Source organism: Mauremys reevesii, linkage group 25, assembly GCF_016161935.1.
Source record: "Mauremys reevesii isolate NIE-2019 linkage group 25, ASM1616193v1, whole genome shotgun sequence".
In the NCBI taxonomy this organism is placed as follows: domain Eukaryota; kingdom Metazoa; phylum Chordata; order Testudines; family Geoemydidae; genus Mauremys; species Mauremys reevesii.
In genome coordinates this window covers 7378752-7393904 of record NC_052647.1, presented here as the reverse complement: position 1 = coordinate 7393904, position 15153 = coordinate 7378752, and the positions used below count along the sequence as shown (strand labels likewise).

The 15153-nt window shown below is 53.6% G+C and overlaps 1 protein-coding gene across 2 annotated transcripts; it reads left to right on the top strand.

Annotated features, from left to right (window-relative positions):
- Positions 1–493: 493 nt before the first annotated feature.
- On the top strand, positions 494–13133 carry LOC120391409 (CD209 antigen-like protein C). 2 transcript variants are annotated; one of them, XM_039515074.1, is made up of 10 exons: positions 494–637; positions 1482–1644; positions 4156–4281; positions 5579–5641; positions 7806–7868; positions 8066–8128; positions 10272–10361; positions 10997–11142; positions 11239–11345; positions 12614–13133. In XM_039515074.1, the coding sequence occupies exons 2-10, from the start codon at positions 1554–1556 to the stop codon at positions 12759–12761; spliced, it is 897 nt and encodes a 298-aa protein (XP_039371008.1). In that variant the 5' UTR covers positions 494–637; positions 1482–1553; the 3' UTR covers positions 12762–13133. The 2 variants fall into 2 exon arrangements, with proteins under 2 accessions (XP_039371008.1, XP_039371007.1); XM_039515073.1 differs by lacking the exon at positions 494–637 and having other exon boundaries at positions 1113–1644.
- The last annotated feature ends 2020 nt before the right edge of the window (positions 13134–15153 follow it).

The following is a 15153-nucleotide window of genomic DNA, read 5'->3' as shown; positions in this document are numbered from 1 at the left end:
AGCATTTGATCCAGGTGCAGGTTAATGAAGAAATTCTGTCTTTTTGAGGCTGATAATTAGTCTGAAAAGTTGCGAGGCCTCAGCAAACTTGTTGACAATGTGCTGAAGATTGTTTTCAGTGTGAGCCATGAGGGTTTAGTGTTTAGACTTTATGAAATACTTGTAAATTGCTGCATGTATGAATCCTATTTATGTCCCTATGCCATGCTACAAGGTCATATTACATGTTTGTTCTGAATAACTCACCGACCAGGGAAAAAACTTCACCTAATGTAAAATGCTGAATCCTTACAAAAGGTGTTACCTCCTGCCCATCGGGAAGGACTATTGAATCCAAATGAGCCATTGTGGGACACCACAAGACAAAGGCCTTGTTAATTACCCCATCACACCCATGGAGAGGCTCCCTGCAAAAGGGCTCGACCCATCAGCTTGAATTGTGGAAGAAGGAAGTAAAACTAGATGACAAGAAACTTTTACATCTCTCTCTCTCCCTCTTTGCTGTTTGGACTCTCACAGGGCTGGAGCTAGGAAACAGGAACTGAGATCCTCTGGGTCAACCTGGGTTAGCCCAAAATGATATTCAGTGCTGACAGGTTGCTACAACTCTGTCATGTTTAGCGTGTAACTCATTTGCGTACGTATGCTGCCTGCTTTCACTTTCTGATTTCTTTTGCCTAGTTAATAAACCTTTAGTTAGCTTATTACAGGATTGGCTACGAGCATTGTCTTTGGTGTGTGATCTAAGGTCCAGCTTGCCTGGCAAGATAGACTGCAATGCCCACAGGGACTGTGACTCCGTGGTAAGACTGTTATAGTGCTTCAGGAATTCACTCTTCTTACTGGGTTAGTGAAAGCTAATCATAGAACAACATAGCACCAGTTTGGCGTCTCTGCCCTGAGGTTGGCACTCAGTTATTAGCCACTCCAGACAATGTGACAGTGACCATTTGTCTCCAATATTCTCACTCTCGATTATGGGAATCTCTGTTTGTTGATCAACTTATTCTTGTTTTCACTGCAGTAGAACCTCAGAGCGGTTAACCACGCACCTCATTTGGAACCAGAAGTGTGCAATCTGGCAGCAACAGAGACCATTCCTTTGCTAATGGTTGTGAGATTGCTTCAGCAGCTACTTCCTTAAGTAGGACAAATTGCACTGGGCCCTGGCATTTTGAATACATCTAACTTATCGAACTATTCCTTAACCTGGTCATTCCCTAGTTTGGCTTGTGTTCCTTCCCCCTGGTTGTTAATATTAATTGTGCTGAGTATCTGCTCTCCATTAACTGAAGACTGAAGCAAAATAGGCACTGAGTCACTGTTTTTTGGGGGAGGGAGGGGCTGTACTCCTTCACATTTTTCCAGGAACGATAATTGTACGAAGGTTCCCAGCCACTGGGGGAGAAGTGGCAGAGACACGGACCTCTGCAGTTCTGAAGAGAGGAAGGGTGACTGGGTGCATGTGTTTCCTTTTCAAGGAGAGCTGCTCGGAGGCTCAGCGGCTATAAAACCCACCGGCGCAGAGTCAGGAGAGGGAGAAGCTCAGAGCAATGGCTTTACACCATGTTTACCAGAAGTGTGAAGAGTCCGACCGAATGCAGCTCAAGGAACAAGAGGCAGAAATGGCATCTGGAAGATCAGGTAACACCCGGGCTGCAACAGTGGGAGATCCCACCATCGCTTCCTCCCCGTCAGCTAACTCCTTAATAACAGGCCTGGATCCCACAGACCTCACACACCACTGAAACCGAGGGCTGGGCAGTTTGAGTGAGCTCTGCGGAATTGGGCCTCTGTTCTCTGGAAGGTGATGGGGTGGGAACTGAGCAGGTTTCTACTCGCGCATGTGGCTTTTCAGACATCGCAGCTGGAGGGCGTTGGACAGAACCAGGCTCAGACTTCCCAACTTGGTTCAGCAGCGTTTTGCCACGTGTTTGTGTTTGGTGCTTGGGTAGTACAGCAACGAGGGATCTAAAAGTAGAGAGATAGAGAACTAGTCTTGTAACTGTATTGGTCCCAGGGTGTGTGAGAGACAGGGCGGGTGAGGAAATATCTTCTCTTGGACCAACTTCTCTTGGTGCAAGGGACAAGCTTCTGAGCTTCACTGAACTCGTCTTCAGGTCTGGGGAAGGTAAACAGAGTTCAGTCTGATCACCATCCAGTCTGGCTGTCTGGCTGCAGGGGTTGGCTGGGGTGGGCGCAGCTACAGGTGTTGGGGGGAGCTGTTTTTCAGGGTCATCCTCCTCCTCTCTCAGCCTGATTCATTCTTTTTTTTCCCCCAGCACACTTTCGCCTCCTCATTTCTCTCTCTCTCTTTCTGATTCATTCCTTTCTTTTCCTAACATACTTCCCTCCCCCCAATTCCATGGGGCACTGAATCTCTCCCCCAAAATTACAGAGGCTTGTGTGATTTAATTTTAATGAAAAGAAAAAAAATAGGTAGAGAGATATGGGCTGTGTTGGAAGGAGAGGGAAGGTGGGGTTGGCTAAGGAGAGAGAGAAGATTTTGCACCCACCGTGCACTCAGCACTATTGCTGCTGATGCACAAGTTTCTGGGCAATGGAGCCGGTTATACACATTAGATCCCTGCAGAGGGGCTGGTATCCCTCAGGAACCGCTGCCGTAATAGCAGGAGCGGGTAAAACGTACTGTGTTGCGGGTGGGATTGGGTGGACAAAAAATACAGCCTGCGGGAATTTGCAGGAAAACACGAACTCTCTCATCAGTTTGCAGTGAATAGAATGGCAGCAATGGAAAGCAAGCTGGTTTTTTTTAACTGAAGGTTTTAATAGTGAAATTTAAGCGAGGGCTAGAAATAACAGGAGTTAAAGTATTTTTACACGGTTTAAGCAAGGTTTGTTTTATTCTTTTAGTGCTAAAAATTGGATCTGAACTTCATTTTTATATATATATATGTTACCTGACTCTTGTTTTTCAGTTTTTATTTTTAGTAGCGTTGGGGGATCTGTGTCTCTTGTGGGATTTGCGGGATCTAAGGTTTTTATGGGTGGGAGTGGGATAAAAACGCAAGAAGCAATGCGGAAGCGGGTGGGCCTGCGTATTGCAGAGCAGGACTAGAGTGGGATTAAAAAAATAGTCCCATGCAGGGCTCCCATACACATCCCAGGTCGTGCCGTCAGCAGCCTTGTCCCCATTGCCTTTCCTAGGCCCAGAGGTACATGTCCTGCCCGATGTGTTTCAGCTCCGGAGTCCTGCTGACCAGGCAGCATGACCCTGGGTTGTGCAATGGGAAGATGTCGTGTGCTTCCTGGGTACAAACAATTCTGCATTTACAGCAGATTTTCAGTTTTTTTTCTTCCTCTTTTTTATTTTCATTCCTGGGAAGCGAAGGGGGGTGATGTGTGGGCTGGGGCTGAAGTGGGGGTTGGGGACACAGCTGCTTTCTTCTCCTCCCCAGCCCCCCCCCCCCCGATGACAGGAGCACAGTGGGCTGTGGCTGGGGGGTGGCTGGGTGCACAGGGCACTGTGCAGGGAACAACCTTCTGAGCCAACGACTGGTCCCTGCCTATAGGAGGCTGCAGCAGAGGGGAGCAGCACAGAGCTGGGGGCAGCCTCCCTGGCTGGGGGTCTTCATGGCCCATGAGTCTTTGGCACGATGTGGAGGACTCTTGGGGGGAAGCTCAGGGCACTGGGAGAGGAGGCCAGGGCTGGGGTACAGGCAGCCATCACAAGGGGATCACAGGTCAAGCAAGGGATGCGGCAGGGGCGGGGGAAGATATACACAGAGACCGGAGCCATGGAGCCATGCTCCACCAGCCCTGGTTTGCCAAAGGATCCTTGGGAAAACACAGGGGACTCCCAGGAAATGGGGTTCTCTTACTGCTAGGGCAACAGGAGGGATGGAAGCCTGAGACGGTGGATGGACTCTAGATATCCTGGAGACAGAGAGATTAGATAGAACAGGGAAGGCTGGATGGAAATAAACAAAATCATGTTCCAATTCCTACTTGATGTCCCTCCCGCCCTCTGGGTGTGAATGGCCCTGCGGAGCCCAGAGGTGCCTGACCCCAGAGGCCCGTCCAGCCGTATGAGTTACTGAAGGCTAATAACAGTGACTGCTGATTTCCCTAGTGCCTTCCCCATGGGGCAGGGATTCGTGCTCTAACCGCCCCGTCTCTGCTGCTCCCATCCAGGGAGTGCCTGGCTGCAGTTTCCTACGAGCCCGAAGGGGGCGCCAAAGTCCATATTAACCCTTTATGTCCTGCATGCCGTGTCGTTCATGCTGTGGGCTGTGTTCCTCGCCGTGGCGATTGCAAAGTGTAAGTATCCCGGAGAGCGTTTAGGACCATGACAGAGGTCAGGCCCAGTGGAAAAGCCCAGGGTGCAATCCTGGCTCCATTGTCAATGGTCAAACTCTCATTAGCTTCAGTGAGGCCAAAATATCACCCCACAAGTCCCTGCCAGCTGGAGCCGTGTCTCTGTCAATGGGCAGCGTGGGGTGCTGCAGGGGTTGGGGTATAATCCCCCATAATGCACTTTGCTGTGCCCTAGTACTGCTAAATGTAAGACAAGGCTCATTAAGTCAGGCCACCCGACCTCCAGCTCACAGCAGTGGGGCTGATAGGCACCAACTCCGTGGGTGCTCTGGGGCTGAAGCACCCATGGAAAAAAAATAGCAGGTGCTCAGCACCCACCAGCAGCCCCGCCAATCAGCTCCTTCCCCTCCCTCCAAGCTCCTCCTGCCTGCCACGATCAGCTGTTCAGCGGCCTGAAGGAGGCACTGGGAGGAGGGGGAGGAGTGGGGGCAGGAAGAGGCAGGGTGGGGCCTTTGTGAAAGGGGTGGAGTGAGAGCGGGGGCCTGGGTCAGAGAGGAGGTCCAGCAGACCCAGGGAAATCACACCGCCTCTGGCGGGACCCCTTCCCGGGGCCCGCAATCTGAGCAGGGACACACTGGGGTGTGATGTTTGAATGTATCCCCGTGTTCGACAAGCTAGTACAGTGCGTGGTGGGACCCCCTCTGGCAGCTGCTCCACAATGGATGACAGCCCAACTACTGCTGCCAGCTAACAGAGTTACACCTTTAGCTCAAGTGGTTAGAGGTCTTTGCTGCAGGGGTCAGATATTCAAATCTTGCTGATGACCCCTGGTGGGAGATTACACACAGCTTCAGTGTTGAAAACTCCAAGTGGTGGAAGTTATGTGGAGTCATGTGAGTCCTGGAGTCATGTGATTAGGCGAGACTCTCAGCTTTCATTTAAAAAACTGAGACAGTTTCTAGTTGCAGAGAAAAGCCTGAGAAAGTGACGTAACAGCTCAGGAAGCAGAAGGCAAAGAAAAGGGTCCAAAATTTATTATTTTTTACAAAGCTCATGATTTTTAACCCAATATCATGGGTTGTTTTTTTTTAATATTTGGCACTGGCCAGACTGCACCAGGGCAGGGGTGGCTTAGAGAGGACTGGGAGATTGTCTCCCCCAGACACGAGTGAGCAGTGGGAAGCTGGGAAATAGAAATGCAGCATTCCTCCCTGGGCCATGACTCCAAACTGAAAACCCATCCCTACTCTGAGTCCCCCAAACCATATAAACAACAGCTGACGTCTGCCCTTCTTTCTAGACGCAGAGATGTCCAAGGAGCTGGAGCAGATGCGGACTGAGCAATCTGTGCTCAGAGCCAACGGTAACAATTCAGCTTCCTCCCAGGCGTCCGTTTGTTGGTATTACTGTTGTTACCCTTTTGGCCCAAGACAAAATCTGAGACCTTGTCGGGTTTGTTCCCATTATGGGGAGCAAATGCTGCTCCCAGGCAGGTGTGTTCTCGCTGTGACTTTGTTGAGTTACCCGGGGTCCTGTTCCACTGAGCAGGACAATAACTAACAGCAGCAGCCAGGTTCCTTGCTCAGAAATCCCCACAGCTTCCCCTTCAGTGAGCTCTGTGACCAGGGAGCTCTGTCTCCACTTCCTCCCAGGGTCCCACTTGCAGCTTCTTCGGCCTTCCACCCATGCAGCTGGCAGCTGGTTTCCTAGCACCTGGGGTTGCAACCAGTGACACCCTCAGGCCACCCCACCTCTACTCTGACCTGCCATGCAGCTTGGTGCTTTGGGCAGTCGCCTTCACTGTCTGCATCTATTTCACGGCCTTCAGGTGCTTGATTGCTCCTCCCGCACTTGGCACCCGTTGGCTTTAACAAGGTCTGTCATTGTCTGTGGATCCCACATGAGGGCAGTCAACAGCACCCACCCGCATAACACTATTAGGTGCATTACGGGAGCAGCTAGGAGCCCCACTCACAGACCCCCATTGTGCTGGGCGCAGCACAAATACAGACCAAATCTACAGTCTGTGTCCCAAAGAGCTTCCAACCTACGTATTAGACAAGGGACAAGAGGTGAAGGCAGGCAAACAGATGGGGGAGCACAAGGGAACAGGACATACCAAGCCTCTTATTGTTTTGGTTGCACTCCAATTCCCTGATTAATGATCTGAGCCTGTTGAGCCAGAGGGAAAGACTCCCATGATCTTGAATAGCGTTTGGATCAGGCTTTATTTAGCTAAGAGCCCGTCTGTAGCAGGGAAATGTACACCTGGTAGCTCACAAACCCGTGAATGTTATGGCCAGAAGAGACTGTTCGGAGCATCTGTTCTGACCTCCTGCAGAACCCAGGCCAGAGGAGGCCACCCAGCGATTCCATATTGGGTGGTTGAGTATAGCGGTGCTTTACGGGAGAGAGGCCCAATCTGTTAAAGGCTCTGAGTGATGGAAAATCCGCCCTGTCACTGGAGACTTTATCTCGATGGTTAAAAGGTGATGCAAACCCGTTCATGTAGACGTGCTTCATTGATGCAAAGCAGGACTCACTCCAGTGGGTCTCACGCTGGTGAATTACAAAAGGGAATGGCACTGTGCAAGCCCCGTGCCATCTGTCCACACTAGAGATTTGCACCAGGGTATGGAGACATGAGTGCAAATTTCCCTAGGCTAGAGGGCCGGTCAGTTCTCTTGCTGTTGCTTGAACAGCATAGAGGTGACTGAAGGCATTCTGGGCCTCCATGATATTCTGCCCTGAGCCAAAGCTGTACTTTACGAGGTAGGATGCCGGTGAGGGACAGGTCTCTGACACTATTCGGCTGTTGTGTTTTAGGTCCCATCCAGCTTTCATCAAGTCCAAGAGAGTCTCTCAGGGAAGTTGGCAGGACTTTGGAGCAAGAGAGAGGATTGGGCGACCGTCTAGTAGAGCAGGGCCTGATTTGTTAGGAAGCAGATCCCTTCATTCGACTTGCATCCCAGGCATTTGATGCTTTCGATCATTTGAAGACACTTCATCTGAATGGTGTCCAATTTCTTGCCAATCTTGATGGTGCGGGGCCACATTTCAGTCCCAGAGGCCCGGATACTGAGCACCGCAGCTCTGTAGAATCTCAGCTTTGTCTCTCGACTTTTCAGGGCGTTCCGTTTGCAAAGGATGTTCTTGATGTGGTGCTCCATTACTCACTAGTCTGGGGGGACCCTAACTAATCCCACTAGCTGGCTCTCCCCTAGGCAGGGCTGGCTGACAGCCGTGGGTCTGGGGGAATGAGCACAGGGCAGGGAGTCAGGGGGCCCTGAGTTCTAACCTTGCCTCACTGCCTGGATTGGGGCAATTCTCTCCCATCTGGGGCCTTCATGACCATCAGAGCCTGGGGGGTTAAAGCAAATCCACCCACATGCAGCCTCCTCCAGGGAAAGACACCAGCCCTGGGTGGCCCTCGTAGACCCGCTCTGCTGGGGAACACGGCCCTTCCCCACGAGACAAGTGTGGGGGAGACAGACGGTCCCCAGCTCACCGGGCTCTGTCTCTTCCAGACTCCGAGATGGCGAAGCAACTGGGGATGCTTCATTTCAATCAATCCACCATGCGCAGCACTGGTACGTAACCGAGTCCTCATGATCCACAGCCCGAAGTCCCCTGTATGACTTCCCTGCACCTCTCTCATCTCACCCCTTTGGCCTTCCTCCCTCCTCCTCACAAGCCCCTCCCTGACCCATCTCCACCCCTCCCCGCTCCCGCTCAGCCCCGGTCCCCAAGACTCCCCAGGAGTGTGATGGCTCTGTTTGTCTCTTAGGGGAGGAGCTGGCCAAGGAGCTGAAGAGGCTGCAGTTGGACCAGGCCATACTGAGAGTGGAAGGTGAGGGCAGGTGGGGATGTGGAGCAGGGCTCAGGCAGCAGAAAGGGGTGGGGGGGGGGGAACAGCAGCAGGAAGCTGAGATGGGGCTGGAGAATCCCAGCCCTGGGTGGCCATGGCAACCTGGGATTCCCCCCCCCCCCCCGGATCCAGCCCGAGTGAGCGACATTTGTGATTTGTTCCCTGAGATGGAGGAACCGAGGCAGGAATCCCAGGACCAAGCCCCACCCTTGCGGACCCCAGCAGGGACGCAGCCAAAACCCCCTGAGCCTACGCTCAGGGCTCTGTGTGCACCAGGGTCCCCATTCTGAATGGGGCGGGGGGGAGCCGATTAACCCTTTAGCGCTGGGGATTCTCACCCCAGTGTGTTCCCAGTCTAACCTTCAGGGAACAGGCTGGGCTGGGCCGCTACAGAGAGGCTGTTTCTTGCTCCCCAAAATCATTTTGGGAAAAGCTGGGAGGAGGTGGGGGACAGGGACCCATTAGGGGCCGAGGGGAGCAGGGCCGGCTCTAGGTTTTTTGCCGCTCCAAGCAAAAAATATTTTGGCTGCCCCCCGTCCCAGCCCTGGGTTCCCCCCCACACTCCTCTGCTGCCCTAGCCCTGGGCTCTTCCCCCCACCCATACCCCCTGCCGCCCCAGCGCTGTGCTTCCCCCTTCCCCCTACCAGTGCCCTCCCCCCACCCCCCCCCCCCGTGCCGCCCCAGCCCTGGGCTCCCACCAGTGCCCACCCCCACACCTCCTGCCGCCCCAGTCCTGGGCTCTCTCCCCCCGCCCCCGCACCATCCTTCCGCCGCAGCCCTGGGTCACTGGTAACTTGCTCCCAGGGCGGGTCATTCAGCAGGAATTTTGGATGTGCACAGAACACAGACAGGATTGGTTCCCATATGGTTACAGAACTGCAGTAAAGTGGAACAATTTTCAGCTTGTGGGATTGGAGGATATCTGGATGCATATTATAAGACTGTCCTCCATATCAATGCAGAAAACTTGAGGTGCCTTTATTATTCTTTTGTTCCACTTTTTCTTTCTTTGGGGAATTTGCCAATGCAATATCACTGTCTTCCTTTTAAACAAACAAACAAAAAACAAAGGCAATGGCTGTTGAAAATAGCAATTCCAATCCTAATAACCACTGGGAAGCATTTCTTGCTCAATTTTATCCTACTTTTTCTACAGCAAGTTACAGTGGATCAGTATATTTGATTTGGGTGAAATGAAGTAACAGCTGCCCAAACTGAACTTGAGCACTCCTGAATTTTGAGGTGTTCAAATCTGGAAGGCACGTGCTGGGGTGGGGGTGGAGGGGGAGCTGTGGGCTCTGTGGGGGAGCACGGCAGCATGTATGCAGCAGCGTGTCTGACCCTCCCTCCCCCTGGAGTGTCCTGTTTTTTGAATGTTAAAGTATGGTCTCCCTACCACTCACAGCACTCACAGCAGGCTGCTGCATGAGGTCCCCCTCCTTCCTTTCCAGTTGGTAGTGACCAAGGGAATGCTGGGAAATGTAGTTCTTTCCCTGCTCCAGGGCTGGCTCTATAGGCAGGGAGCTAACCAAGGAACTACAGCTCCCAGAGCCCCCTCTTGGTTCTGCTGCCCCTGCAAATAGGCTGCCCAAAGCAGGTGCTTGCTTTGCTGGTGCCTAGAGCCGCCCTTGGAGGGGAGGCAGGTAGATTCAAGGGCTGGGCAGAAAGAGGAGTCCCTGGTGTAATAAGCTCGGGGTGTTGGGGAGCCCGGGGTAGGGAACTGGGGGGCAGGGCAGTGGGGAGGGGCAGGGCTTCTGCTGGGGTTTAGGGAGAGAGGGGGGGCAGGGTTGAGCTGAATAAATTTGACCCTGGTGAAAGGTTGGGGTCCTGCTGGAGTGTTCAGCCAGGCTCCAGTCCCTAATGACTGTATCGGACTGACTGTAACAAGCTCGGTGCCTCCCGCTGCTGAGAAAGGGGCCCCGTTTCAGTGTCACAGCCAGGCCCCAAATCCCGGTGTTTACGGTCTGTACACAGACACGCCGGGCCGAGCTGCACACACCTGCGGCCCTGGCTAACTTTTGGCGGCTTTGGACGCACGGAACATGGTGAGCGCCACTCGAGGCTCCCAAACGATTGAAAGGGATGGGACCCCATTCCCATACCCGATGGCGTTTTGTGTTTCTAGTGTCCGGGGATCTGGCCAAAGCGAAACGTGACAGAGATGACATCAGGGCCGAGACCTACAAGATCCTGGGTGCCACGCAGAAAGGGAACGGTGAGATACATGCCAGCCTCGGCTCGCTCTTCGCGGCAGGGGGACCGTTTTCTGTTCTGCATCTGTACAGCGCCTGGCACAACGGGGCCAGATTGGGGGGGCTATGGCAATACAGATAATAACACTGAGTAATACTAAGCCCTTCACAAACATTGGGGGCCTTCATAGTCATCAAAGCCATAGGGAGGGGAGTCTGTAGGGGGCGCTCTTCCCTGACAATCAGTGCTGACCGCAATCCCCCAGAACGATCCTAGGGGGCGCGCTTCCCTCGGAGTTATATGAAGGATTGTGCTGTAAGAGTCCGTTTAATGTTTCCAGCTGAGTATTAAGCAAAGTCTCTATTGTATCTACCCATCCATCTCTCTCTTTTCATTAGCTAAGTATCTAAAACCCTGCTGGCAAGCTCAGAGTAAATAGTGATTTGTTCTATCGGGAAGTGACTCAGAATTTCCTCCACATTTACTGGGTGAATAATATTCTCCCAGTGACCTTACAGCTGAGCACTTGCTGAAATGCTTTCCAGGGGGCAGGGTCTGCTTGAAGGAAGCTCCTGCACCTGCTGAAGGCATTCGCTGGGTTTATCCCACCCATACTACTCTAGTCACGCACTGGCTCTGCTGTGTTCTCTCCGGCAGGCACTTTCCGGTGCCAGCCTGGCTGGGAGCAGTACCGAGGGAGGTGCTACTTTTTCTCCACATCTACCCAGCGCTGGCAGGCGGCCAGAAGCTCCTGTTTGAGCCATGCTGCTGATCTGGTGGTGATCAACGATAAAATGGAGCAGGTACGACCCACCAACCACCCCCCCCCCCCCCCATTGGGTAAAATGCACCCACGCAGAGGGTTCTAACCACCCAATCCTCTGTGTCATCCTCTCTAGAATTACTTGGCCACTAAAGCTGATTCTGTTCGTCACTGGATCGGCTTCACAGACCAAGCAACTGAAGGCGTCTGGCACTGGGTGGACAACACTCCTGTGACATTTACGTAAGCATGGGGCGATCCTCTGCTCTCCCCTTCCTGCCCCCAACCTTTCCCAGCTGTCCCTGCTCCTGCAGGTGCTTTCCACCTCAGTAGCTGCAAGGCTGAGGTCTGGGACAGCACCACTCGGGTTTGATTTCATGTCCTGACGACTGACCGACTCGAACCTTTATCGGTCCCCTGCAGGTCACTGGTTTGAATCTGACCCAAGTCTGTAGCGACTACATGGCGCTGCTGCTGGGTGCTCTCTGTGTGAAATGAGCTTGATGGGTCTCAGCCCAGTTCCCAGTGGGAAAAGCATCCACAGATCGCACTGGGGGCTTGTCGGCCATCACAGCCGAGGGGCCGAGGACTGAATGGGCCAAGGAGCGGGAGCACCCCTCTAAGCCGACAGAGGGGTTTCTCCAAGGCAGGACAGGTCTGAGACACCACGGCAAGGAGAATTTTGTGCTGCCATAGTCTGTAGGTGGCAGCTTCTACCACTGATAATGTGACATTCTCCACTGCATGGGTGTGAACTAAGGGCCTGTAAAAATAACATCCTGGCCCGGTGGTTAGAGCCCTGCTCTGGGACTCAGTAGTGCTGACTTCCATTCCCAACTGTCCTGCTGGCCTTCTGGGTGGCCTTGGGAAAGTCACTGCCCTACTCTGTGCCTCAGTTTCCCCTTCTGAAAAATGGCCAAATGATGCTTTGTAAAGTGCTTTTCTCTCCCCCGATGAAAGGTACTATCTCCAAGCTAGCCATTATGGGGCCCAGTAACGAGGCCTGCTCTGCTAGCAAGTGACACTGTCCCCAGCCCTTTGTTCATTTGGATCATTCAAAATAAAAAAAAATCTGTCTGTTTTGGGGGAGGGGGGTTAATAAACCCTTGGGTTTTTGGGGTGAAAATGCCACAAACCCCCATTCAGGGAGAGGGCAGCCTGCTTTCCTTGGAAGCCATGTTGTTCACTCCTTTTCCTGATGCCCCTTTATGCAGCTCAGGCCCCATCAAGGGAACGTAATCTCCCACACGCACACTTGCCTGGAGCTCAAGGGCCTGGAGAAGAGCAGAAAAGCCCCATACGTAGGGCTGGGGCTGGAGCACGGCTGTGCTTTGGCTATTTTTGGCTGCCCACAATGCCGCAGGGGCCTGAGCGTAAGTTAGACCAACCCTGAGGCTGCTCTAGGTTATGCTGAGGGGAGACCCGGTTACCAGGCAGCACATAGATGGGAGCATCTCAGCCGGAACCGGTAGCCCAGTGACTTGAGGGCTCTTCTCTTCCTTCCCTTTCAGGTTTTGGGCCCCAGGGGAGCCCAATAACATGTACAGTTTACACGTCAGAAATGAGGACTGTGCCCACCTGCACGAGGACGGCCAGTGGAACGATGAGCCCTGCAACTTGCACTACAGGTGGATCTGCGAAAAAGCTGGTTCTGCCTAAATGGCCGGAGTCCCGCCCTTGCTCTGAGCACCGGCTGGAATGTACCCGGCCCACGAGGCCTGTGAACCGTTCCAGCCCCACACCAGTTCATTAGGGCTAATCGCACAAAACTGAACACCCTTGCCCTGCCCAAGCCCTGAGGCCCTGCTCACATAATCCTCCCCCGCTCACCTCCATTGCTCGCTCTCTCCCACCTTCACTCACTTTCACCGTCTGGGGCCGGAGGTTGGGGTGCGGGAGGGGGTGCAGGCTCTGGCTGGGGGTGCGAGCTCCAGGCTGTGGTCGAGGGGTTTGTGGGAGTGGGTGCGGGCTTCAGTTGGAGGTGTGGGTTCTGGGGTGGGGCCAGGGATAAGGGATTTGGGGTGCAGGAGGCGGATCAGGGCTAGGACAGAGGGTTGGGGTGCGGGAAGGGGTGCAGGGTCTGGGAGGGAGTTTGGGTGCGGGCGGGGTTTGGGGTGCGGACTTCAGCCGAGTGGCGCTCACCTTAGGCAGCTCCTAGAAGTGGCAGCTTGTCCAGCCCCTAGGCAGAGAGGCCAGGGGTCTTGGCCCGCTGCCCGCACATGCAGGCACCACCCCCACAGCTCCCATTGGCCGTGGTTCCTGGCCAATGGGACCTGTGGAGCTGATGCTAGGGGCGGGGGCAGTGCCCTGTGCCTAGGAGCTGGTTATGCTGGCCACTTACAGGAGCCTGCCTTTGTCCCACTGTGCCGCCGACTGGACTTTTAGCAGCTCAGTCAGACCCGCCAGGGTCCCTTTCCGACCGGGCACGCCAGTCCAAAACCAGACACCTGGCAACCCTACAGCCTATAGGGCCCATGTGCCCCCTCTCCACGCAGGGGTGAATTTCTCCCACGGAGGCCATCCACCGGAGATGCTCCACGCTCTGCCTGTGCCACCTTGCCCCCCCCCCTTCACCACTGCTTCACATTTACAAACTTGCTGTTCGCAGTGCAAGCACCTTCGCCCCTGCAATCTCCGCCGGCTGCATCGGGCCCCTGTGGCTTCCACCCGCTCTGAACCCCCATCGCTGTGTGAACCCAGCGGGGCTGGTTTTGTTGCCCTATGGGGGAAGAGGCAGCGGGGGGGGCAGTGGTTAAAACGGGGCTGGGAGTCAGGTCTCAGCTCCGGGTGACGCTGCTCCGTGCTGTGCTCTGCTGACCCTGCTGTGAAATGGGGCTGAGAATGCCGCCGCCTCCCGCTGTGGGCCGGGGTGGGAAGGGGTAATGGCCTAAATCCCTCCACCCCAACATGATCCCAGGAGCTGAGGCCCTAGCCAGGGGCTTGTAGCACCTAGGCCTTCATCCTGCCATGGGCCTCATATGGGGGAGATTAGGAGGAACAGGCCAACAGCCACGCTGGGCTAGACCAATGGCCCACCTAACCCAGTGTCCTGTCTCTATCTCTGACAGTGGTAAGTGTCTGATGCTTCTGGCAGGTGGAGGTTTACGGACACCCAGAGCATGGGGTTGCCTCCCTGAGCATCTTGGCTAGTAACCATTGCTGGACCTAGCCTCCAGGAAGTTATCGCATTCCTTTTTGAACCCTGTTATGCTTTTGGCCTTCGCGATTCCCTTTGTGAGTTTTAAACCTGCTGCCTAATAATTTCCTTGGGTAACCCCTGGTTGCTGCAGTGTGTGAAGGGGTAAATAAAACGTCCCTAGTCACTGTCTCATGATGTCACAGCCGTCCCCACGAGCGTCTCTTTTCTAAGCTGAACTGTCCAAGTCTTTGTAATCTGTTCTCATACGGAAGCTGTTCCAGCTCCCTAATCATTTTCATTGCCCGTCTCTGCACCTTTTCCAATTCCAATATATCCGTTTAGAGACTGGGCACCCAGAACTGCACGCCGTATTCAAGGTGTGAATACAATACAATACAATAACTAGCTTGAGTAATTTTGTATTGTCTTCAAATTTTGCCACCTCACTGTTCACCCCCCTATATGCATACCAGGAAATACTCTGTGATGGTGCCAGCTGGGAGTCACTTCCCTTGGGAGCAGACTGGGAGCTCCATGGCTAGGGACATTTGCCTAACCCATCCTCTCCAGGATGATTCCAAGATCCCTTTCCTGTGTAGTAACAGCTAGTTTAGACCCCATCCGTCTGTGTGTGTAGTTGGGATTATGTTTGCCAATGTGCATTACTTTGCCCTTGTCACCACTGAATCTCATCTGCCATCTTGTTGCCCCGTCACCCAGTCTCCTGAGAGCCTTTCGCATCTCTTTGCAGTCAGCTTTGGCCTTAACTAGCTTGAGTAATTTTGTATTGTCTTCAAATTTTGCCACCTCACTGTTCACCCCCCTATATGCATACCAGGAAATACTCTGTGATGGTGCCAGCTGGGAGTCACTTCCCTTGGGAGCAGACTGGGAGCTCCATGGCTAGGGACA